The 26,573-nt window shown below is 43.1% G+C and overlaps 1 protein-coding gene across 1 annotated transcript in view; it reads right to left on the minus strand.

The window, feature by feature from the left end:
- Positions 1 to 26,573, minus strand: part of LOC140495995 (ufm1-specific protease 2-like) — an 81,958-nt gene that overhangs the window by 42,875 nt on the left and 12,510 nt on the right. Inside the window, exons 2-4 of the mRNA XM_072595403.1 lie at positions 25,093 to 25,171; positions 14,438 to 14,490; positions 9,152 to 9,306 (exon numbers count right to left, since the gene is read on the minus strand). Of these exons, the coding sequence (XP_072451504.1) occupies positions 9,152 to 9,306; positions 14,438 to 14,490; positions 25,093 to 25,171 (287 nt within the window). The remainder of the gene's footprint in view (positions 1 to 9,151; positions 9,307 to 14,437; positions 14,491 to 25,092; positions 25,172 to 26,573) is intronic.

Genomic DNA, 26,573 nt, shown 5'->3' on the forward strand with positions numbered 1-26,573 from the left:
TTAAAAATAAGGAGTTGTACATTGAAAGCAGAGTTAAAGTAATTTTGTTTCTGTCAGAGGTTCATGGGTTTTTGAAATTTTCTTCCCAAAAAGATGGTAAAGCAGATTCTTTGAATATTTTTAAGTCACAGGTAACTAGATTCTTGTTAAGCAAGGGTATGACAGGTTATTGGGGGGTAGATGGAAATGCAGTTTTGCAGTTAAAATCAGATCAGCTAAAATCTTATTGAATGACAGAACAGGCTTATGAGTTTGAATGACTTTCCTCCTTGTGTTGCTTTCTGCTGGTGATGGTCTCAGTGTCAGGATGGAACCACTTGGATCCAGGCCTATGGGCAAGCACTTAAGAAGAACTGTAATTTTGAATTTTTAACTTTATTCCTTTTTTTTCCTTTTATACCTAAGATGGTGCCACAGAATGGCGACTTTGTACTCTTTTCACTGTACTCTTGTATCCCTGTACTTGAGTACACGTGACAATAAAACATAATTCTAATTTCTTCTCCTAATTTGTGGCATTGACAATGTTATCAAGTATCACTTATTCAACAATACCCAATTCATTGATGTTCAGTTTGGTTTCCATCAGGCCCTGATAGCTACAAAGAGTTTGCATAAATGAACAATGTTCAACATCATTTGCGATTCCTCAGATATAGGACTGAAACATGTTTATGTTTAAATGCACAAAGGCTTGGATAAATTCTGGCTTCAGCTGATGAGTGGCAAATAACATCTGGTCAAACATCTGCTAGCAACGATAATCTCCAACAAAAGGGATTCTAACCATAGCTCCTTGACACTCAATGGTATTACCATATCTGAATTCCCCAATATCAGCATCCTGGGCTTACAATTGACCAGAAACTGAAGTGGACCAGTCACGTAATTGCCATGGTTACAATAGCAGGAGAAATGCAGGGAATTCTGAAGTGGATAACTCACCTACTAAGTCCTCAAGACCTTATTCATCATTTATAAGACACAAGACAGGAATGTGATGGAATACTCTTCACTTGCCTAGACAAGTGCAGCTCCAACAACACTCAAGCGGCTGAAAGTTATACAGAACAAAGCAGTCTGCTTGAATGGCACCCCAACTAACAACTTTCAAACAAGTCGACAAGATAACTAAAGTTAACAAGATATCTCAATGGGATACGGTGCATGCAAAGATATTGAAGGAAGTGAGAGTGGAAATTGCAGAAGCATTGTCTCAATCTTTCTAGATTCAGCAGTTGCCTTGATTGGTCAGTGCATTGCATATATGAGTTGGAAAGCCATGCTGTGGCTGTTCAGGACATTGGTTAGGCCACTTTTGGAATACCGTGTGCAACTCTGGTCTCCCTGATATAGGAAGGATGTTGCAAAACTTGCAAGATTTCAGAAAAGATTTACAAGGGTCTTGCCTGGGTTGGAAGGTTTGAGGTATAGGGAGAGGTGTATAGGCTGGGGCTATTTTCCCTGGACTGTTGGAAGCTGAGGGGGTGACCTTATTGAGGTTTATAAAATCATGAGGGGCATGGTTAGGGAGAATAGTCAAAGTCTTTTTCCCAGGGTAAGGGAGTCTAAAACTAGAGAGCATTGGTTTAAGGTGGGAGGGGAAAGATCTAATCGGGGCAAAAGAGGCAGTTTTTTCATGTAGAGGGTGGTACATGTATGGAATGAGCTGCCAGAGGAAGTGCTCGATGTTGGTACAACATTTAAAAGGCATCTGGATGGGTGTATGAATAAGAAAGATTTAGAGTGATATGGGCCAAATACTGGTAAATGGGGTTAGATTAGGTTAGAATAGCTGGTCAGCATTGTTGCCAATTCGGACTAAAGAGTCTGCTTCCATGCTGTACTTTTGTATGACTCTATAAAATCTGTAAGGATAAGCCCAGTTGTTTTAACTTCAGTCATTGAGTCATACAGATGTACAGCACGGAAACAGACCCTTTGGTCCAACTCATCCAAGCCGACCAGATATCATAACCCAATCTAGTCCCACCTGCTAGCACCCAGCCCATATCCTTCTAAACCCTTCCTATTCATATACCTATTCAGATACCTTTTAAATGTTGCAATTGTGCAAGCCTCCACCACATCCTCTGGCAGCTCAGTCCAAACACGTACCACCCTTTGCATGAAAACATTATCCCTTAGGTCTCTTTTATATCTTTCCCCTCTCACCTAAACCTATACCCTTGAGTTCTGGACTCCCCCATCCCAGTCTATTTATCCTATCCATGCCTCTCATGATTTTATAAACCTCTATAAGGTCACCCCTCAGCTCCAGGGGAAACAGCCCAGTCTATTCAACCTCTCTCTATAGCTCAAATCCTCCAACCCTGGCAACATCCTTGTAAATCTTTTCTGAACCCTTTCAAGTTTCACAACATCCTTCCGATAGGAAGGAGACCAGAATTGCATACAATGTTTCAAAACTGGCCTAACCAATGTCCTGTACAGCCACAACATGACTTCCCAACTCCTGTACTCAATACTCTGACCAATAAAGGAAAGCATACCAAACCCCTTCTTCACTATCCTGTCTAGCTGCGACTCCACTTTCAAGGAGCTATGAACCTGCACTCCAAGGTCTCTTTGTTGAGCAACACTCCCTAGGACATTGCAATTAAATGTATAAGTCCTGCTGAGATTTGCTTTCCCAAAATGCAGCCCCTCGCATTTATCTCCTGTTGAAGACGTGCCGGTATTAGATTGGGGTGGACAAAGTTAAAAGTCACACAACACCAGGTTATAGTCCAACAGGTTTATTTGGAATAACTGGCTTTTGGAACGCTACTCCTTTGTTAGGTAGCTAGTGGGGTAGGATCATAAGACACTTTAGTCCAGCAAAGGTTTACCAGATTGATGAAGGGATACATACAAACATAAGAATTAGGAGCAGAATAGGTCATTTAGCCCTTCAGTATACCCTGCCACTAGTTAAGATCATGATGGATTTGATTATGTCATCACCTCCACTTTGCTACCTCATAGTCATAAAGTTATACAGAACGGAAACAAACCGTTTGGTCCAATCCATCCACACTGACCAGATATCCTAAACTGATCTAATAACCTCTTCAGTACTGTAATTGTTTTGAGTTCTTCCCTTCCTTTCTTGGCAGGATGATATCTCTTCCTATTATCCCATGTTTCTTTCAACTTTCTGGGAGTTTATTTGCATTTTCTGCAAAATATATGTTCAAATCATCTGTCATTTACTTATTTTTCCACTATTAATTTCCCACACTTACTCTGTAGAGGACCAATGCTCACTTCAGTCATTGCTTTTCTTCTTAAATGCCAATAAAACTCAGTAAATTTTTTAACATGTCCAGCTCACTTTCTCTTGTAATTTCTTTCCTTACTCTTTTCAATTCTTTGAAGGTTAGTCACAGGTTTGGAGATTAGACAGAATATTAAAGAAAGTAAAGAGTTCTACATAATAATGCAAAGAGCTGTGAATGGTGGAAATCTGAAATAAAAACAGAAATTGTTGGACATTTCCAGCAAGGGTCTGGCAGCATCTGTGGAGAGAAAAGTTATTATGTTTCGATTCCAGTTTTAAATATGGGTCACTGCACTTGAAACATTGGCTCCGTTTCTCGAGCTCCCTCTAAGCTTCCACCACTTCAAAGAAACAGCTTCACATTTTCCAATCTTTACTCAGAACTCACGTATCTCATGTCTTGAACCATCCTTATAAAGTTAGTTTCTCCAATGCCATCACATCCTTCCCTTAGTGTGGCACCTGGAACTGTATACCTCCAGCTGAGGTCTAACCATTGTCCTTTATAAGATCATCATAGCCTTTCTGCCTTTATTAATCGAGCCTAGAATAGTATATACTTTACCACCAGCTCTTCCTACTTATTCTGCCACCTTTAATGTTGTATATATGTATGCATACATCCAAATTTCTCTGCTTCTGTACATCTTTCAAAATAGTAATCTTTATTTTGTACTGTCGCTTCATGTTCTTTGCACCAAAGTGTATCACCTCACACTGAACTTCATCTGCTACCTATCCATCTGCTCCATCAATTTTCAATGCCCTTTTGAAGTTCCACACCTTCTTGCTCACTGATTACAATTTTGTGTCGTGCATAAACATCGACATTTCACCCTGCACGCAAAGACTTAAATCAATCATATACATATAAAGAAATTGTGTTATTACAGTTGGGTTATCTTATGAGGGACATTTGGATAGGTTCAGCCTGTACAGAAACATGGAAACTAGGAGCAGGAGTCCGTCATTTGGCCACAGAAGCTCACTCCACCATTCAAATAGTCTCCCAAACCGACACAGTTCGCTTCTACCTCCTTCCCAAGATCCACAAACAGGACTACCTGGGTAGACCCATTGCTTCTGCCTACTCTTGTCCCACAGACCTCATCTCTTCCTATCTTAATTCGGTCTTTTCTCCCCAGTCCAGTCCCTGCCCACTTACACCTGACATTCCTCTGATGTTCTACACCAGTTTCAGAATTTCCAGTTTGTGAGCTCCAGCCACTTCCTCTTTACCATGGACTTGCAATTCCTTTGGATGCTCTCAGGATTCTCCATTTTTTCCTGGAACAAAGGTTTGAAGTGTCCCCATTCACCACCAGCCTCATCTGCCTGGCTGAACTTGTTCTCATCCTGAACAACTTCTCTTTTAACTCCCCTCATTTTCTTCAGCTCAGAGGGGTTGCCAAGCGTACCTGCATGGGTCCCAGTTATGCCTATCTCTTTGTGGGGTGTGTGGAATATTCCTTGTTCCAGTCCTATTCCATCCCACATCCACAACTCTTCCCACAGTATATTGATGATATCATCGGTGTTGCTTCACTCTCTTGTCTGGAATTGAAAGGGTTTATCGATTTTACTTCCAATTTCCACCCCGCCCTCACTTTCACCTGGTTCATCTCCTACTCCTCCCTTCCCTACCACAACATGTCTGCTTCCATTTCTGGGGATAGACTGGTCACAAATGACTCCCACAGTTACCTTGACTATACATCCTCACCCAATGCTTTCTGTAAAGACTCTATTCCATTCTCCCCGTTCTTTTGTTGCCATTGCATCTGTTCTGATGATATGAACGTCAACAATGGAGCCTCCGAAATGTCCTCCTGTTTCCTCAACCGAGGAATTCCCAGCATCAGCTTGAGCAGCACTGTAGCTCGGTGGTTAGCACTACTGCTGCACAGTGCCAGGATTCCAACCCCAGACGACTGTCTGTGTGGGGTTTGCACATTCGCCCTGTGTTGGGGTGAGTTTCCTCTGAGTGCTCCGGTTTCCTCCTACAGTCCAAAGGTGTGCAGGTTAGGTGAATTGCCCATGCTAAGTTGCCCATAGTGTTCAGGGATATACAGGCTGGTTGGGTAGCCATGGTAAATTTAGCATTACAGGGATAGGGGTTGGGGGGGTGGGTAGGTCTGGGAGGGATGCTCTGAAGGTCAGTGTGGACTCGATGGGCCGAATGCCCTACTTCCACACTGTAGGGATTCTATAATCTCCCACACTTCAGCCCTCACCTCCTATCTCCTCTCCCTTGTTATTAGCTACCATCCCACCAGCATCCACATCCAGAGGATCATCAGCTACCAGTTCTGCCATGTCCAGCAAGGTTCCACCGCCAGACATATATTCCCCTTCTCTCCCTTGTCAGCCTTCTGCAGGGATCCTTCCTTCCAGGAGACTCTTTCTTCACTCCTAAAATTCCTCTCAACGGCCCCATGGCACCGCCCCCACAACCGCAGAAGGTGTAATACCTGTCAGTTTACTTACTCCTTCTTCAGTATCTCAGGGCCCAAACATACCTTCCAGGTGAAGCTGCACTTTACCTGCACTTCACTCAATCTAGTTTATTGCAGTCGCTGCTCATAATGAGGTCTACACTGGGGGAAGGAAGCGTAGACTGGGTGACTACTCCTCAGAACACCTATACTCTGCCTGCAAAAAAGACCTCGGGCTTCTAGTTGCCTGCTTTTTTAACACGCCTGTATTCTCTAGCCAGCATCTCTGTCTCAGGTTTGCTGCAGTGCTCCAGCAAAGCTCAGCACAAACTGGAAGAACTGCACCTCATTTTCCGCATGGGAACCTTGCAGCCTTCTGAACTTAATATCAAATTCAACAACTTTAGGGCTTGAACTTTCCCATGTCCTTACCTCAACCATCACACCTTGTTATCAAATTGTCTTCTTTTTTTCTCTCTAGGAAAAAAGGAAACACCTAAGTGGCCAGTGACAAGCAGTGCCCTTCTCATCAAAGGGCAATGCTGTGTGATCAAACAGTGAAGGGGAGGGCAGGGATTAAATCAAAATAGAATTGGAGGGGGAAACAATGCTCTCCAAACTCTGCAGTGCCCACCTTTCCCTTAAGGGACACCGCATGCTCCTTCTTCAGGGACACCCGGGCTCTGACATACCCGTGGAAGAGGGGCAGGCAGTTGGCCATAACGACCCCCTCCACGGCCCACTGCTTGGACCTGTTTATAGCCAGTTTGGCCAGGTCCAGGAGCAGATCCATAAGGAGGTCCTCTGACCTACCCTCCCTCCTCTGCACCGGGTGCTCAAAGATCCGGAGTGTGGGACAGAAGTGCAACCAAAAACAGAGAAGAAGGACAAACAGGAAGAAAGTTAGCCACCAGGATACACGAACACCAGCTAGCCACAAAAAGACACGACCCTCTCTCCCTCGTAGCCCTACACACAGATGAAAAAAACCACTATTTCGACTGGGACAACACATCTATCCTGGGACAGGCTAAGCAAAGATATGCCAGAGAATTCCTAGAGGCCTGGCACTCCAACCACAACGCCATAAACAAACACATAGACCTAGATGCCATCTATCAACCCCTCAGAAAATGAACAGGAAATGACATCACCACAAACCCCAGGAACCCCATTCAGGAGAAAGATATAAATAGAAAGCAGGAGACAACAGCTTCACTTCACTTGGCGGTCACAACTGATGATGCTACCTAGCCAGGTAATGAAACATCTGGATATCAAACCAACAGCTCAGCGAGCAAACCTACACCCGAGAGAAGAAGGAAATCAAAAAGGATGTGCAAGCACCCACACCCAATATATACGTGGTCCACTGACTCCACAGCACCACAGGACAAGCAGTTGGGCTGGGAGTCCGTGAACTACCACAATCTGCGGTTGCAGGGATCGGTTGTGTGCTGAACCCTCCACCCCAGATCCCTGAGAGAAAGGGGAAGACTCCTGCATAGAGAGCCCTCCACTGGGGGTCCCCACTGCCCAGTGGCAAATGGGCACGCCAAGGCATGTCCGGGTGGTAGATGAAGGAGAAGAGGTGGATGGTGTGCAGCAGCAGTCCATACAGGGCCTGCCATGATACATTCCTGAAGGGAACAAAATTAAAATTCCGGAGGCAGCTCAGGTTGTGGGGTACTGGTTCCCGGGGAAGTACAGCACCTTGGGGCCAATGTCAAATTCTGTCTAGACAGGGGTAAGCGCAGACGGGATTCCACCACACACCTGAGCATCCTCCAACTGGTGCACTGTGTCGAGTCTGAGCACCGCTGTTTTAATGGCAGTGGCCATGACCCGAACGTCTACCGCTGCCCTGCTTCAAATTGTCTTCTATTACACACAACTCATTATTAGCCATTAATAGTCCCATTAGTAGCTATTAATTTTCCTCGCCTGATCGTTATCCACTCCTTATTTTTCCCACAGTCCTTCTTTCTCTTTGGGCTCTATTCCCAGCTATCATTTACTTCTTACATTTTCCCCACCCTATTTTCTGCATGTAAGCCAACATTTTTCTAGCTACCATCAGTTCTGAGGAAGGATCATGGGACCTGAAACATTAACCCTGATTCCTCTCCAGAAATGCTGCCAAACCTGCTGATCTTTTCCAGCAATTTCAGTTTTTGTTTCTGATTTATAGCATTCGCAGTTCTATCAGTTTTTATTTAATCCCATTAATATTCCCATTTTCTTACTAATACTGATTTCTTCAAATCCATATTCTCACTAGACCCTTAGTTATAAAACATTTTTGGGAGGTTATTTGTGCTCTCCTTTATGAAGTTAGAACCAAAGTACATGTTCTGCCAATCCTTTGTTCCTTATTATAATTTTCTGGCTTCTGACTACAAAGGACCCCCATTTGACTTTGCTGATCTTTTTCTCTTAAATTTTTATATGACCTTTTGAATAATCTTCAACAATTTTTATGTTCACTGCAACTTTACTCTCATACTTTATTTTCCCCCCCATGATCAAACTTTCTCTTTTGCTGAATTCTAAAATACTCCCAATCCTCAAGCATATTGCTTTATGTGGCAATTTTATATGTCCCCTCTTTGCATCTAATACTGTCTTTATTTTCATTTTTAAGCCATGGTCAAGACACTTTTACTTTTGTACAGTAAATTTACAAGAATGAGAGGTTATTTTATTGAAACATTTAAGAACTCCAGGAGACTTGACAGAGTGGATACTGAAGGGATGTTTTCTTTCTTGTGAAAGACTCAAACTGGAAGCATAGTTTAAAAGTAAGGGTCTAGGATACATTTAAGATGGAGCTGAAGAGAATTTGTTTCAGTTCTGAGAATCATAAGTCTTTGGAATTCCCTTCCACAGAAAGAGGGAGGTGGAAGCAGGATTATTGAATTTTTTTAACATAGATAGAATAAGGGAGTCAAGGGTATAGAGGTAACCAGTGAGTTGGAGTTGAGGCCACAATCACAAGGATTAGATCGGCTACTCCTGCTCATAATTCATATGTTTATCTCTATGATGGTTAAGGGAGGAACTCTCTGGGTGGATGCTCATATTTGCTGGGGGTCTTACATTGAAAAACTGGATAAACATTGTTTTAAAAGGAATTAGTTGATATCAATAAGAGCAGATGAAAACTTATCTATAAAAGTAGATCTGTCAATGCTAAGGAGATTAAATAAATGTAAATCTTAAGTGCTTGGAGGAAACAATTCATCAGCGTAAAGCACCCACTAAATGTCTCAACCTAAAATTAATAAAGTTTGATCAGCAATTAGTTAGCTTAAGATATCATAGAACCTAACATTAGGAATTGTTTTACCAATAAAGTATTGTTGATCATGGGTCACATTGTTAATATAATAAATTAATTCAGAAATCGTTCAATACTTAAGACAATCCATACTTTCCCCAAGGGTCTGCTGGATCCACAAATAATACCACATCGATAGGGAGAGTCAGCTTGAAGTGGATACGTGACATCTTATTGTGCTGGATAATGACATTTTCAACATGATCAAGAGTTGCCAACTCAAAGTGAACCTTCATGTTTATTACTTTCTGAAAGTTAAAAACAGTATGTTAGAAGCATTGCAATTGTGTGTAAGGTTGTCAAGTCAGGGAAATTCTACAATCATTGAGCACAAGGTCAGCAGGTACTGACTGAAGCACTGGGATGATCACAAATTGAAGCATGTGACTTTAACTTACATTAGCATTTGGTACTTAGAATGTTGCTGGTAAGCATGTCCACCTCCAGAATGATCTCCTCCACCAATTTGGCAAAGAGTATACTTCTGGCCATAAATAAAGGCCAATAGCTTTATATATTAGACAAGGGAAAATATACCATTAGAGTCCTACCCTTGTGCGCTGACAAATCAATATTCTTGTTCATCCGTTCGGATGCTGAAATTGCCCTTTCTTTCTTATGAATTTTGTAAACGGGATATGATCTACTTCATCCATTCATGAGAAAGCCACAAGCTCAGTGTGTGACAATTTTAAACAAGTAATAAGGGTTGTAAAACTTTCTGGGAGTCCAATTTTTGTTTACAAAATGAAACTGACAATGTGATGAATCTGTGCAGTTAATGTTGCAACACATGGTCATGACTTTGAAGGTTCTCTATTGCCATTTAAGCTGTGACAGGTTACCCCCTTCTGTATACCACAAAAATAATCTAGCTGGCTACCTTAAAGTCATTACAGAAGAAGCCTTATCAAAAATTCTTGATAAAGCAAGAAATCCTTAAAATCAAATATTAGGAAATCTATATGCCTACCAGAGGTACGATCTTTAATGATTTCTTTTTGGAAGCCTTTTTAAGTATCTCACTGACCTCAACCCTGAAATAAAAATTGCAAACTGTGATAAGACAAATAGAACCTGACGGTTCATGTTCTGCTATCTGTAACAATATTGGCCTGGGTTAATTAATGAAAGTGGAGACCAAATTTAATTGAGCTTCATTTCTATCTGAGTAAATGGGACTAGAAAAATATAAAGATATAAATTTCTTTCATTCTTGTCCTTTCCATCAGAAAGAATATATTCAACACAGTTAAATAGAGCAACACGCATTACCACAACAGAAAGAGGTGATGCAGACTGCATGGGCAGGTTAAATTTCTCTATACTGCTGTATTTTCGTTATGATCTAACTTTGTACCAAAAGAGTGAACAATATTCAGAAATATAGCAAATTCTACACAATTCTTGGTATACAATTAAACAAGTTCAAAACAAGTAGAGTGCCTTATCAAAACCTTAAAGCTCAAGCACAGCATTAAACAAATATCAGTCAAAATCAGGTTTGTATACAACAGTACCCTGCATGACTACATTTTAAAATGTCTTCATTGTCTATAAAATTCACTATGTTAAATATCCACTCCTTTCACCACCAACACTGCCACAGCAGTGTGTACCATTTACAAGATACACTGTAGCAGTTCACCCAGGCTACTTTGACAGCAACTTCAAGACCCTTGACCTCTCTAACCTGGAAAGGCAGGAGCAGTGGATGCATGGCAGCATTATCACCTGCAGGACTCCCCTAAACTGCACCTAACCCTAGCCATCTTGATTTGGAACTACATTACCGTTCCTTCATTGTCACTTAGTTAAAACGCTGGCACTCAATTCCTAATAGCAACAAAATGGATCGCAGAGACAAGAAAATAGTTCACCACTGTCATGTATATTTGCTTAGTCTAGCTCAGGAAAATTGATTAAGCCTTCGATAAGTTTGAACAATGATTAATTCATTATATATTAAAGAGCCCCTTGCAGTTTTCTAGATGTTTGACTAACTCAGATGAAAACATAGTGTTTCTTTCTCATTGTTCCACATATTAATCCTTTTAAACCTGTATAATACATATCACGTTCTCAAAGGCAATTAGGGACAAGGAATGCCAGTTAGCCGAAGATCCCCACATCCTATGAATAAATAAATTAAGAAAGGATATTGTGATCATATTAAAAAGTGCTATATAAAAGGATTCATTTAATTCAAACGGATTGACATTAGCTATTCACCTTCATGATGAGCTTAACACTAACAGTGCTAGGAAGAAACACTAAAACGGGCTTTAATTAGCCACTTCAGTGTCTCACTTAGTGTTTGAATGGAAAGACTGTCCACAGGCTTAAACTGAATGCAGCTAGGAAAGATGTTCCCATTGGTCTCCCTGCATCCCCATCATCAAACTTGCATTGAGAGAGGACACAAGATTCTATCAGTGATCTGAATTAGTTAACCTGTGATTCTCATGTATTATGTTGAATATTTTACCTCATTATATTAGCTGTAAAACAGATCTTTGACATACAAAATATGACCTCCTTCATTAAGAACTGATAACCATGGAAGGCTGGCTATAGATTGATATAGGATTTCTACATTCAGCAGATAATATTTATAATTATACAAAAAATATGTTTGGAATATTCCTATTTAAAGCTCTCCACTCTTCCACATCTCTCTCCTTGTCTCTCTCCTTATTAAAAACTTACTTTTTGACCCAGCTTTTGATGACTTGTCTTAATGTGCTTGATATCAAATTTTGTTGTTTTTTTCATTCCTTCCCAGTGGTACAAGTTACACAGGAGTCAACACCTCTCATAGGTATCATTCAGCGCAGGAAGAAAATAATTGATTTCTTGCTGCAACCTAATGCTTATTGGACCTTCACTCAGTTTAACTCTGTCATGGTGGGTTTTAGTTCAGACATTTTCGAAGTTGTTTAACTACATAAACTAGCCACACTGGCTACCTCACCAATTACTAATCTGCCTAGACATAGATTTTTGAATAGCTGCCCACTGAAAACAGCAACATAGTGGTTCTTTGCTGTAATATTACAAAGTTACTCTGTTTTATATATATAATGGTCTTTAAAGCTACTTTGATTTCTGAAAATGCAATAAAAACTGTTGACAATTCTATTGTAACTGATGGTTTTTTAAAAAAATCTATTAGTCAGATGTACTTATAGCATGTTAACCATTTATTGAATTTTGGTAATGCAAAGTCTGAGGAGACAGCCACCTTAATTAGACCATAAGACATTGGATCAGAAATTAGGCAGTTCAGCCCATTGAGTCTCCTCCACCATTCAATCATGGCTGATAAGTTTCTCAACCTCATTCTCCCATTTTCTCTCTGTAACCCTTGATCCCCTTGCTACTCAAGAACCTTCCTATCTCAGTCTTAAATATACTCAATGACCTGGCCTCCACAGCCTTCTATGGCAATGAATTTCATAGATTCACTACACTCTAGCTGAAGAAGTTTCTCCCTAACTCCATTCTAAAAGGTATTCCCTTTACTCTAAGACCACGCCCTCGGGTCTGTCCTATCAATGGAAACATGCTCCCGATATCTACTCTGTCCAGGCCATTCAGTAAGTTTCAATTAGATCCCCCTTCATCTTTCTAAACTCCACTAACTATAGACTCAGAGTCCACAAACGTTCCTCATTTGTTAAGCTTTTAATTCCCAGGACCATTCTCATGAACCTCCTCCATTCAGGGCCAGTATACTCTTCCGAGATGTGGGGCCCAAAACATGCACAATACTCCAAACGTGGTCTGACAAGAGTCTTATAGAACCTCAGAAATACATCCCTGCTTTTATATGCAAGTTCTCTCAAAATAAATGCCATCATTGCCTTCCTAACTACTGGCTCAATCTGCAAGTTTACCTTGAGAGAATCCCAGACTAGAACTCCCAAGTCTCATTGCACTTCAGATTTTGGAATTTTCTCTCCATTTAGAAAATAGTCCATGCCTCTATTTTTCCTACCAAAGTGCACAGCCTCACACTTTCCCACATTGTACTCCATCTGCCACTTCTTTGCCCACTCTCCTGACCTGCCCAAATACTTCTACAGCCTCCTCAATGCTATCTGTCCCTCTACCTATCTTGGTATCATCTGAAAACTTAGCCAGAATGCCTTCAGTTCCTTCATCCAGCTCGTTAATATATAATGTGAAAAGTTATGAACCCAACACTGACCCTTGCAGAACACCACTTGTCACCGTTGCAATCCTGAGAAGGACCCTGTTATCCCCACTCTGTACTTTCTGCCAGAGAGCCAAGATTCTACCCATGCTAGCAGCTTGCCTCTACAGCATGGGCCCTTATCTTACTCAGTAGCCTCCTGTGTGGCACCTTGTCAAAGGCACTTTTCAAAAGAATATTCAAGATGTTAATACAAACAGATTTTCACTTGTTATTTGCTTTCATGTCACGCAGAAAGATTTGGTGAAAATCACACTCACAGTTTATGTCGACTATTAATGAACACTTAAATGTCAAAAAATAACGATGATTTGAAAAGACATTAAAGGCCATGATGAGGAAACAGCAAAAGAATAACCAGCATACTGCTTTGACTTGTTCAGCTGGTCATGATTTAACGAGTTACCAGTGGTATCTATCATGTTGGTACTAATACTCTGAAAGAAAAATCATAATAAGAGAGAGTTTGTGTGGTATAAAGACAGGAAGTGCCAGGAGAAACTCAGCTCGTCTGGCAGCATCTATGGAGAGAGAAAAAATGTTAGTATTTTGAGTCCAATGTGATGCTGCTTCAGAACTGAAGAAGTCATATTACATTTGAAATGTTAACTCTGTTTCTCTCTCCACAGATGGGATCAGACCTGCTGAGTTTCTCCGGAACTTCCTGTTTTTATTTCAGATCTCCAGCAACAATAGTATTTTGCTTTTATTTGATGTTGCGTGATATCTCTAGTTCATCAGATCAAATTGTTCTCACTTCTAGTAATGTCCGTAATATATCTGTGAACACGTGCACATCATTTTGCTGATGTATCACTTTGGATATTACCTAACTCAAAGTTTCTCTAGACTCAACCCAACTTACTAAGGACAAAGTCGATACTTGAAAGATTAGATGTTCAAATTAAATTCCTATTTGAATATTGAGTTTTTGCACATTAAACTTATTGATTTTGTAGTAACAACTATTCTGGCACCAGTAAACTGTCCCAATCTAGTATGAAGGAATTTAATAGATTTCATTCGGATACTTACGCAATATGTTTTAAGATGGCTTTGCACTGAGTGTCATCTTGTAGTTCTGACTGGTGTGTGCTGGTATGGATTTTGGGCCACATAAATATTGGGCCGCCACTTATGATGAAAGCCTTTGAATTTACCTTAGAAATCAGTTCATTAATGGCTTCCTGAAAGGCTGCTTTAATTCCTTCTTCTGAATTCAAATAAGGGAAAGTAAAAAAAGAGCTGGTGAAAAATTTTGCATTTTGTCACATTTTTCATAAATTCTAGTGGTTAGGTTTAAAATATAGACTAGTCAATTTATCAGGCGCTCTTCTGACATAGTGAGTAAAGTCCAGAGGCAAGAATCAGCCCAGGTGCTGAACAACATGGGCCAGACCAAGAAAGTTAGGAAAATTGTATGAGATAGCCAACACAGAGTTTCTCACGGTCAAGTATAAAACATTTCATTTTCTAAACAATGTTGAAGAGTGACAAGCCTATTCACATGCACAAGCAACTCATTATTGCCGAATCAATCCTCCTTTATATGCAGTTTCCGATTTTCTGACCTCCCAGATAGAAGTTACAGGGTGACAACTCCCAACACAAAAGTCAGAGCAATTACCTGGCACCTCCAAGTCGCTGCTTGCTCCTTTGGGCCTCCATTTTGAACATGCAGCACTAACATCTCAGGAAATGCTCTATGGGCTGTGACCATATGCACCTCCAATCCAAGGACCTTGGTATCCAACTTGTACCAGTCTCACTAAACCCTCATGGCACATCTCTGACGGATTTGGAAGATGGTTCGGCATTTCCATGCAAACCATTACAGTACACCCGGCACCTTTAATAACAATGCTGCAGCCAAGACACTGTGTGCAGGGAAAGGCATCCGTTTCATGGATTCAAACAGGGTTCACTTCAGTGCTCCTCACTTGATCTCTTAGAGTGCAATTACTTTGCTCTTGGTTGGAGGCTCATAGTATTCCTGCTTTTCATTGCCTTGCCCCCTCACTCAGAGCTTAAATGCTCAGTACTCGGAATTTATTTGCTTTTTACTGCAAATACAGACTCAGGCAGATTGTCATGCTTGCCAGCAGTGATCAGCCAAGGCATGTTGTTGAATGGCCATTATGTGACATCTCATATCTGAACTATGGGCCATTTGCCCATCATTAGACATAAAGACCATAAGAAATAGGAACAGGAGTAGGTCATTTGGCCCCTCAAATTAGCTCCACCATTCAACAGAATCAAGGTTGATCTGACATCCCTGATCTCTACTTTCCTGCATTTTACCAGTAACCCTTGATTCCCCTACTGATCAAGAATCTATCTCAGCCTTAAATATAGGCAAGGAATTTTCCTCAACTCTGTGACAAGGAGCAACAAAGACTCACAGCCTTCTGAGCGAAGGAATTCCTCCTCATCATAAATTGGTGCCCCTTAGACACTCCCATGATGGCAAACTTCCTCTCAGCATTTACTCTGTCAAGCCTCTTAAGAATCCTATATGTTTCAATGAGATCACCCCTCATTCTTTTAAACACCAGTGAGCAGAGTCCCAATTGTTCAGCCTTTGTGTGTAAGAAAATCCCTCCAAACCGGGAGCTGCCTAATGAACATTCGCTGAACTGCTTCCAATGAAATTATATTTTTCCTTCAATAATGGGAGCAAAACTGCTCACAGTACTCCAGACGAGGTCACCCTAGCACCTATTACAGTTGCAGTAAGTTTTCCCTACCCTTATACTCCAACCCTCCTGAAATAAGGGCCAACATTCCATTAGCCCTCCTGATTACCTGCTGCACCCGTACGCTAGCTTTCTGTGTTTTGTGTGTTTTATAATGGGACTTCTCAGCCCCAGGGTCTGATCCCATAAGAATCTCACGAGTGACCTCTTACTGCCTGATTGGAGTGGGTAAATAATGTTGCTAGTGGATCTAAAGAAAGGGAATTCATGGAATGCTTACAGGATGGCTTTTTGGAACAGCTAGTCATGGAGCCCACAAGAGAGCAGGCTATTCTGGACCTAGTGCTTTGCAATGAACCAGACTCTATAAAAGATCTTAAAGTAAGGGAACCCTTAGGAAGTAGCGACCATAATATGGTAGAGTTCAGTCTGGAGTTTGAAAGGGAGAAGGCGAAATCTGATGTAATGGTGTTACAGTTGAATAAAGGTAATTATGAGGGCATGAGAGAGGAACTGACTAAAATAGACTGGAAGCAGAGGCTAACCGGGAAGACACTAGAGCAAAAATGGCAGGAGTTTGTAGGTATAATTGAGGACACTGTACAGAGGTTCATTCCCAAGAAAAGAAAGATTAACCGGGGAGGGATTAGACAACCTTGGCTGACAAAGGAAGTCAGGAAATGTATTAAAGAAAAAGAGAGATCCTATAAAGTGGCTAAGAACAGTGGGAAATCAGAAGATTGGGAAGGATACAAAAGCAAACAGAGGATAACAAAGAGTGTAATAAGAAATGAGAGGATCAAATATGAAGGTAGGCTAGCCAGTAATATTAGAAATAATAGTAAAAGTTTCTTTCAGTACATAAGAAACAAACGACAGGCAAAAGTAGACATTGGGCCACTTCAAACTGATGCAGGGAGCCTAGTGATGGGAGATAAGGAAATAGCAGGAGAACTTAACAAGTACTTTGCGTCAGTTTTCACAGTGGAAGACAGGAGTAATATCCCAAAAATTAAAGGGTGTCACGGGGCTGAGTTGAGTATGGTTGCCATTACGAAAGAGATAGTGCTAGAAAAGTTAAAAAGTCTTAAAATTGATAAATCTCCGGCCCCGATGGGATACACCCTAGAGTTCTGAGAGAGGTTGCTGAGGAAATAGCAGAGGCATTGGTTGAGATCTTTCAAGAGTCACTGGAGTCAGGAAAGGTCCCGGACGATTGGAAGATGGCTGTAGTAACCCCCTTGTTCAAGAAAGGATCAAGGCAAAAGATGGAAAATTATAGGCCAATCAGCTTAACCTCGGTTGTTGGTAAAATTCTAGAATCCATCATTAAGGATGAGGTTTCTAAATTCTTGGAAGAGCAGAGTCTGATTAGAACAAGTCAACATGGATTTAGTAAAGGGAGGTCATGCCTGACAAACCTGTTGGAATTTTTTGAAGAGGTAACAAGTAGGTTAGACCAGGGGAACCCAGTGGATGTGGTCTATCTGGACTTTCAAAAGGCCTTTGATAAGGTGCCACACGGGAGACTGCTGAGCAAGGTGAGGGCCCATGGTGTTCGAGGTGAGCTGCTGGGATGGATTGAGGATTGGCTATCTAACAGAAGGCAGAGAGTTGGGATAAAAGGTTCTTTTTCAGAATGGCAGCCGGTGACGAGCGGTGTTCCGCAGGGTTCGGTGCTGGGGCCACAGCTGTTCGCATTATATATTAATGATTTGGATGAGGGAACCGGGGGCATTCTAGCGAAGTTTGCCGATGATACAAAGTTAGGTAGACAGGCAGGTAGTACTGAGGAAGTGGGGAGGCTACAGAAGGATCTAGACAGGTTGGGAGAGTGGTCCAGGAAATGGCTGATGGAATTTAACGTGAGCAAGTGCGAGGTCTTGCACTTTGGCAAAAAGAATATAGGAATGGACTACTTTCTAAATGGTGAGAAACTTAATAAAGCCAAAGCACAAAGGGATCTGGGAGTGCTAGTCGAGGATTCTCTAAAGGTAAACATGCAGGTTGAGTCTGTGATGAAGAAAGCGAATGCAATGTTGTCTCTTATCTCAAGAGGGTTGGAATATAAAAGCAGAGATGTACTACTAAGACTTTATAAAGCTCTGGTTAGGCCCCATTTGGAGTACTGTGTCCAGTTTTGGTCCCCACACCTCAGGAAGGACATACTGGCACTGGAACGTGTCCAGCGGAGATTCACACGGATGATCCCTGGAATGACAGGTCTAGCATATGAGGAACGGCTGAGGATACTGGGATTGTATTCGTTGGAGTTTAGAAGATTAAGGGGAGATCTAATAGAGACGTACAAAATAATCCATGGCTTTGAAAAGGTGGATGCTAGAAAATTGTTTCTGTTAGGCGAGGAGACTAGGACCCGTGGACACAGCCTTAGAATTAGAGGGGGTCATTTCAGAACGGAAATGCGGAGACATTTCTTCAGCCAGAGAGTGGTGGGCCTGTGGAATTCATTGCCACGGAGTGCAGTGGAAGCCGGGACGCTAAATGTCTTCAAGGCCGAGATTGATAGGTTCTTGTTGTCTAGAGGAATTAAGGGCTACGGGGAGAACGCTGGCAAGTGGAGCTGAAATGCGCATCAGCCATGATTGAATGGCGGAGTGGACTCGATGGGCCGAATGGCCTTACTTCCACTCCTATGTCTTATGGTCTTATGGTCTTATGGCAGCGCAAGTCATTGCTGACTCTCTAGCCAGTGACAGACACTGCATATAACTCCCCCATCCCACACGCACTGTTGCATTGTGACCGGGTTGAGAAATCCACCCCAGCCACTCGAGAAGCTGAGGAATATCGAAATTAGGAGCAGTCGTAGACAATGCAGTTTTTTATTCCTTTTCTGTTCTTTTCTTCTCCCTTTGAAAATGAACAACTTTACATTTCCCCACACGATACTCCATCTACCAACTTCTTGCCCACTTACATACCCAATCTATATCTTTCTCTAAACTCTTTCTATTTTTGTCACAACTTGCCTTTCCACCTATTTTAGTTTCATACCATACAAACCTTCCAAATGATACCTTTCACCTTCTAAACACATGATCACTTCCATCTAGAAGGACAAGAGCAGCAGATACATGGATACATGGGAAAGTTCCCCTCCAAGCTACTCATTTTCCTGACTTGGAAATATATCCCTGTTCTTCACTGTCGCTGGGTCAACTTCCTGAAATTCCCTCCCTAATGGCATTGTGAGTCAACCCAGAGCAGGAGGACAGCAGCGATTTAAGGAGACAGTGCACTGCCACCTTCGAAAAGGTAACTAGGGATGGGCAATAAATGCTGGACAGCCAGTGATGCCTACTTTGCACAGATGAATAAAGTGCATCAGGCTGGCAGAACAGATTGCAGTATATAGCGGTACAGCTGCACAGAAGGTGTACAGAGACAGAGATCAACATTAACATTTGAGAGGTCTGTTCAAAAGTCTAATAAAAACAGGGAAAAAGCTGGTTTTGAATCTGTTGGTTTACATTCACTTCCTTCCTCCAAGTCATTAATATATATTTAACAGTTGCAGTTGCAGCACTGATCCCTTTGAAACCCCACGAGCTACAGCATGACAACCTGAAAAAGAACCCCTTATTCCCTCTCACTGTTTCCTGCCCATTGGCCAGTTCCCTATCCACATTAATATACTGTGGGCTGTTATCTTATGATGCACCAAACATATTGCACATGCATCATCTAGATGGTCATAATTAAAAGTCAAAGTAGTCCTTAGTTAAGGAGAAAGTGAGGACTGCAGATGCTGGAGATCAGAGCTGAAAATGTGTTGCTGGAAAAGTGCAGCAGGTGAGGCAGCATCCAAAGAGCAGGAGAATCGACGTTTCGGGTATGAGCCCTTCTAGAAGGGCTCATACCCGAAACGTCGATTCTCCTGCTCTTTGGATGCTGCCTCACCTGCTGCACTTTTCCAGCAACACATTTTTAGCTCGAGTCCTTAGTTAAGACAAGGGTGCCTGTCATCAAGGTATAGTCAGTTAAAGGTATTGTGCACAGTCTGTGTGCTTCAGCATGGTCAGTAATCTGCTTAGGGCAATCGGGTTCAGAGACTGTCTCCCTATAGTCCTGGGAGTGGGCTACAGTCAGTCCTGCAGGTCCAGTGCAGTCAGTCTGGGGATTCACGCTGTGTCATTTGGAGAACTGCATGGCGATCAGTCAGCAGTCTGGTCAGTCAGCAGTTGAGGTATCCATCCAGGAAGGTCTGTTGGTAGGCAAGTTCGTCCTTGAATGAAGTCTAAGGGGGGTAGTCCTCAGTCAAATCAAGACACACATCCTTCAGCTCGGGTTCCTTGCACGGTAAATTAAAGTCAGTCTCCCAAATTAGACCAGGGGCTTGAGTACAGCCAGTCTGGCGCTTAGAGCCATCAAGGTCGGGGTCCATACCTCTACAAAATGGGAAGTGAGCCACGGTCAGCCCTGTTTGTCCAGCATGAACAGTCCAGGGAGTCATGGGAGGTCAGACTGGGAGCTGTACATAGATAAGTCAGAGTCTGGTCAGTCATTCGTTGGGGCTGTCTATCCATGTCAGTCAAGAATTTTGGCCATGGTCAGTCTGAGAGGAGGTTCATTATGCTGCAGTACACAGACTAGAGAACTCAGATATGGGGTTTACATTCAGCATGTTGGAATGCAGAGGGGATTAACAAAGGGGGGAGCAACTCAACAGCAGGTGAATGAGGTGTCAGTGGGGGAGCACTTTGGAGCTAGCGACCAAAATTCTATTTGATTTAAAATAGTGATGGAAAAGGATAGACCAGATCTAAAAGTTGAAGTTCTAAATTGGAGAAAAGCCAATTTTGACGTTATTAGGTTAGAACTTTCGAAAGCTGATTGGAGGCAGATTTTCACAAGTAAAGGGATGGCTGGAAAATGGGAAGCCTTCAGAAATGGGATAACAAGAATCCAAGGAAAGTATATTCCTGTCAGGGTGAAAGGGAAGGCTGGTAGGTATAGGGAATGCTGGATGACTAAAGAAATTAAGGGTTTGGTTAAGAAAAGAAGGAAGCATATGTCAGGAATAGACAGGAGAGATCGAGTGAATCCTTAGAAGAGTATAAAGGAAGTAGGAGTATACTAAAGAGGGAAATCAGGAGGGCAAAATGGGGACATGAGATAGCTTTGGCAAATAGAATTAAGGAGAATCCAAAGCATTTTTACAAATATATTAAGGACAAAAGGGTAACTAGGGAGAGAATAGGGCCCCTCAAAGATCAGCAAGGCAGCCCTTGTGTGGAGCCACAGAAAATGGAGGAGATACATAATGAATATTTTGCATCAGTATTTACTGTGGAAAAGGATATGGAAGATATAGACTGTAGGGAAATAGATGGTGACATCTTGCACAATGTCCAGATTACAGAGGAGGAAGTGCTGGATGTCTTAAAATGGTTAAAAGTGGATAAATCCCCAGGACCTGATCAGGTGTACCCACGAACTCTGGGAAGCCAGAGAAGTGATTGCTGGGCCTCTTGCTGAGAAATTTGTATCATTGATAGTCACAGGTGAGGTGCTGGAAGACTGGAGGTTGGCAAACGTAGTGCCACTGTTTAAGAAGGGCAGTAAAGACAAGCCAAGGAACTATAGACCGGTGAGCCTGACCTCGGTGGTGGAGAAGTTGTTGGAGGTAATCCTGAGGGACAGGGTACATGTAGTTGGAAAGGCAAGGAACCCTTCCACTGACACCCTCCTTCAACTGACTGAACTGGTCATCACTCTGAACAACTTCTCTTTCCAATCCTTCTACTTCCTCCAAACCAAAGGAGTGGCCATGGGCACCCGCACGGGCCCCAGCTATGCCTGCCTCTTCGTCAGATATATGGAACACTCCCCCTCCCACTCTGCCGAGGACATGGAGGTCCTGGGCGTCCTTCACCGCCGCTCCCTCACCACCAGACGCCTGGAGGAAGAACGCCTCATCTTCCGCCTCGGAACACTTCAACCCCAGGGCATCAATGTGGACTTCAACAGTTTCCTCACTTCCCCTTCCCCCACCTCACCCTAGTTCCAAACTTCCAGCTCAGCATTGTCCCCATGACTTGTCCGGACTTGTCCTACCTGCCTATCTCCTTTTCCACCGATCCACTCCACCCTCTCCTTCCTGACCTATCACCTTCATCCCCTCCCCCACTCACCCATTGTACTCTATACTACTTTCTCCCCACCCCCACCCTCCTCTAGCTTATCTCTCCACGCTTCAGGCTCACTGCCTTTATTCCTGATGAAGGGCGATTTTAAAGCTCCTTGGATGCTGCCTGAACTGCTGTGCTCTTCCAGCACCACTAATCCAGAATCTGGTTTCCAGCATCTGTAGTCATTGTTTTTACTCCGGATATATGGAACAGTCCATCTTCCGCAGTTACACTGGCACCACCCCCCACCTTTTCCTCCGCTACATCGATGACTGTATCGGCGCTACCTTGTGTTTCCACGAGGAGGTTGAACAGTTCATCCATTTTACTAACACCTTCCAAACTGACCTCAAATTTACCTGGACCGTCTCAGACTCCTCCCTCCCCTTCCTAGACCTCTCCATTTCTATCTTGGGTGACCGATTCAACACGGACATTTACTATAAACCGACCGACTCCCACAGCTACCTAGATTACACCTCCTCTCACCCGGCCCCTGTAAAAACGCCATCCCATATTCCCAATTCCTTCACCTGCGCCGCATCTGCTCCCAGGAGGACCAATTCTAATACCGAACAACCCAGATGGCCTCCTTCTTCAAAGACCGCAATTTCCCCTCAGACATGGTTGACGATGCTCTCCACTGCATCTTCTCCACTTCTCGCTCCTCCGCCCTTGAACCCTGCCCCTCCAATCGTCACCAAGACAGAACCACACTGGTCCTCACCTACCACCCCACCAACCTCCAGATACATCGTATCATCCTTTGTCATTTCCACCACCTCCAAACAGACCCCACCACCAAGGATATATTTCCCTCCCCACCCCTATCAGCGTTCCGGAAAGACCATCCCACCGCGACTCCCTTGTCAGGTCCACACCCTCCACCAACCCAACCTCCACTCCTGACACCTTCCCCTGCAACCGCAAGAAATGCAAAACTTGCGCCCACACCTCTCCCCTCACTTCCCTACAAGGCCCTAAGGGATCCTTCCATATCCATCACAAATTCACCTGCACCTCCACACACATCATTTACTGCATCCACTGCACCCGATGTGGCCTCCTCTACATTGGGGAGACAGGCCGCCTACTTGCGGAACGTTTCAGAGAACAGCTCTGAGACACCCGCACCAACCAACCCAACCGCCCCGTGGCTGAACACTTCAACTCCCCCTCCCACTCTACCAAGGACATGCAGGTCCTTGGCCTCCTCCATCGCCAGACCATGGCAACATGACACCTGAAGGAAGAGCGCCTCATCTTCCGCCTAGGAACCCTCCAACCTCAAGGGATGAATGCAGATTTCTCCAACTTCCTCATTTCCCCTCCCCCCCACCTTATCTCAGTCCGAACCCTCGGACTCAGCACTGCCTTCTTGACCTTCTTCCTGACCTCTCCATCCCCAGCCCCTCTCTGGCCTATCACCCTCACCTTAATCTCCCTCCACCTATTGCATTGCAAATGCCCCTCCCCCAAGTCCCTCCTCCCTACCTTTTATCTTAGCCTGCTTGGCACACCTTCCTCATTCCTGAAGAAGGGCTTATGCCCAAAATGTCGATTCTCCTGCTCCTTGGATGCTGCCTGACCTGCTGTGCTTTTCCAGCAACACATTTTTCAGGGTTGTTTTTCAGACTGGAGGCCTGCGACCAGTGGAGTGCCACAAGGATCGGTGCTGGGCCCTCTACTTTTTGTCATTTACATAAATGATTTGGATGCGAGCATAAGAGGTACAGTTAATAAGTTTGCAGATGACACCAAAATTAAAGGTGTAATGGACAGCGAAGAGGATTTGGACCAGATGGGCCAATGGGCTGAGAAGTGGCAGATGGAGTTTAATTCAGATAAATCTTAACAAGACTTATACACTTAATGGTAAGGTCCTCGGGAGTGTTGCTTAACAAAGAGACCTTGGAGTGCAGGTTCATAGCTCCTTGAAAGTGAGGTTGATAGGATAGTGAAGAAGGCGTTTGGTATGATTTCCTTTATTGGTCATAGTATTGAGTACAGGAGATGGGAGGTCATGTTGCGGCTATACAGGACATTGGTTAGACCACTGTTGGAATATTGCATGCAATTCTGGTTTCCTTCCTATGGGAAAGGTGTTGTGAAACCTGAAAGGGTTCAGAAAAGATTTACAAGGATGCTGCCAGGATTATAGGATCTGAGCTACAGGGAGAGGCTGAACAGGCTGGGGCTATTTTCCCTGGAGCGTTGGAGGCTGAGGGGTGACTTTATAGAGGTTTACAAAATTATGAGGGGTATGGATAGGATAAATAGACAAAGTCTTTTCCCTGGGGTCGAGGAGTCCAGAACTAGAGGGCATAGGTTTAGGGTGAGATGGGAAAGATATAAAAGATACCTAAGGGGCAACTTTTTCATGTAGACGGTGGTACGTGTATGTAATGAGCTGCCAGAGGATGTGGTGGAGGCTGGTACAATTGCAACATTTAAGAGGCATTTGGATGGGTATATGAATAGGAAGGGTTTGGAGGGATATGGGCCGGGTGCTGGCAGGTGGGACTAGATTGGGTTGGGATATCTAGTCGGCATGGACGGTTGGACCGGAAGGTCTGTTTCTATGCTGTATACCTCTATGACTCTATGACTCTATATAAGGTGGCGGCAGAGAGAGAGATAAAGAGAGAGAGCGAGAGAGGTAATAGAGCAAGGAAGGGGAAAGAGTAATGAATGAGATGGAGTAATCGACAGTCAGCAATATCCTGGCTTTAATGAAGAGACATGACTGCACTTGGCATGTTGATCCAAAGTGCCTCAGCCTGAGGGGGTAAAACGATGAGACGACACAGGAAAATTCTCTTATAGACCTTTAGTACAAAAAATGTAATTACATAAGAGGCAATAAAAATTCTAATTTTTCCATGATAGAAAAATATTGACAAAATATGTAAAACAGATTAATTTAAATGAAAATAAAGTATTTAATAAAATATTGCTCACCATCAGTTTTGTTGATGACTCCTTCCAACTGAATTCCTCCCTTTATTCGAAACAATAAATCTTCCGAATCAATTGGCAGCTGAAACAATTGATTGAAATGAAGTAATCCTTTGTCTAAATAATGTATAAATTTACTGTGCATGTTTTCTACTCATTCATGACCTGTGAGCATCTATTGCCAACACCCTGGACTTGTCCTTCTGGCCTTTTACTTGTACTTGATTTTGCATTGAGAACTGCTGGTGTGAAATTGGCCTCCTTCCCTGCTCCCTTCACCCACTATGACCTGCCTCCTCCTGAATTAACTGTGTTCCACTGTGTTCCACTCCCTCAAGTCTAGCACCTATCCGATCATCAAACCTGGCGACAAGGGTGGTGAGATCTGTGCTGTTGATCTCTATCTGGCAGGGGCTGAGAGCTAACTGTCAGACACTTCTTCCTATGTGCCCCAGGATCCTGACTCCACTGTTGAACATTATGCCATAGTTACCAGGAGTGTTATGGACTCATTTTCTCTGGACGTCTTGGCATTCACAGTTTTCCACTTCAGTCACCCGTCCTGTATTGCCTAATTCTAACTCCTTCCCAAAATCCACAAACCAGACTGTCCTGGCAGATCCATGAGTTCAGGCTATTCCTACCCCACTGAATATATTTATTGATATCACAACTCTACTTTTCCCCCTTTGTTCAGTTTTCCCCCACTTACATTCACTTTACACTGATGCCTCAATAAAACAGTTTTGCAATCCTAACCACCTCCCATTCCCATCAAGGTGGTCTGAAGGCTTTTCCAGCACCACTCTAATATAGACCCTGAAGGCTCTCTGCTCCATTCTTGAAAAAAGACTTGCACATTGTCTCTCTGCTATCACTCTCCTTTGCCTGGCTGAGCTTGTTCTCACTTTGAACAACTACTCTTTTACCTCATCTCATCTTCCCCGAGTCAATGGTGTGGCTATGGACAAACACAAGGATCCCAGCTATGCATGTCTATTTGTGAAGTAAGTGGGACATTCCTTGTTCCAGTCCTTCTTGGGCCACCATCCATAGTCTTTTCTTCAGTACACTGATGTCCTCTGTGCTCCTTTCTGCTCTCATCCAGAGTAGGAAGTATTCATTAAGAACCCACACAGACATGGGGAGAATACAAACTCCACACAGACAGTCTCCCGAGCTTGGATTCAGACACAGGTCCCTTGTGCTCTGAGGCAGCAGTGCTAACCACCAAGACACCATGCTGCTCACCGAAGGGACCCGAGGGGTTCATATGTGGGATGAGCTGCCAGAGGAGATGGTAGTTGCAGATACAGTTACTACATGGACAGGTACATGAATAGGAAAAAGTTTAGTGGGATATAGACCAAATTCAGGCAAGATGGGACTAGTTTAATTTGGAAACTTGGTCAGCATGAATAAGTTGAACTGAAGGATAAGTTTCTGTGCCGTACGACTCTATGACTCTGACTCTAAATGCCCCG

This window comes from Chiloscyllium punctatum, chromosome 2, assembly GCF_047496795.1.
Source record: "Chiloscyllium punctatum isolate Juve2018m chromosome 2, sChiPun1.3, whole genome shotgun sequence".
Taxonomy (NCBI): Eukaryota; Metazoa; Chordata; class Chondrichthyes; order Orectolobiformes; family Hemiscylliidae; genus Chiloscyllium; species Chiloscyllium punctatum.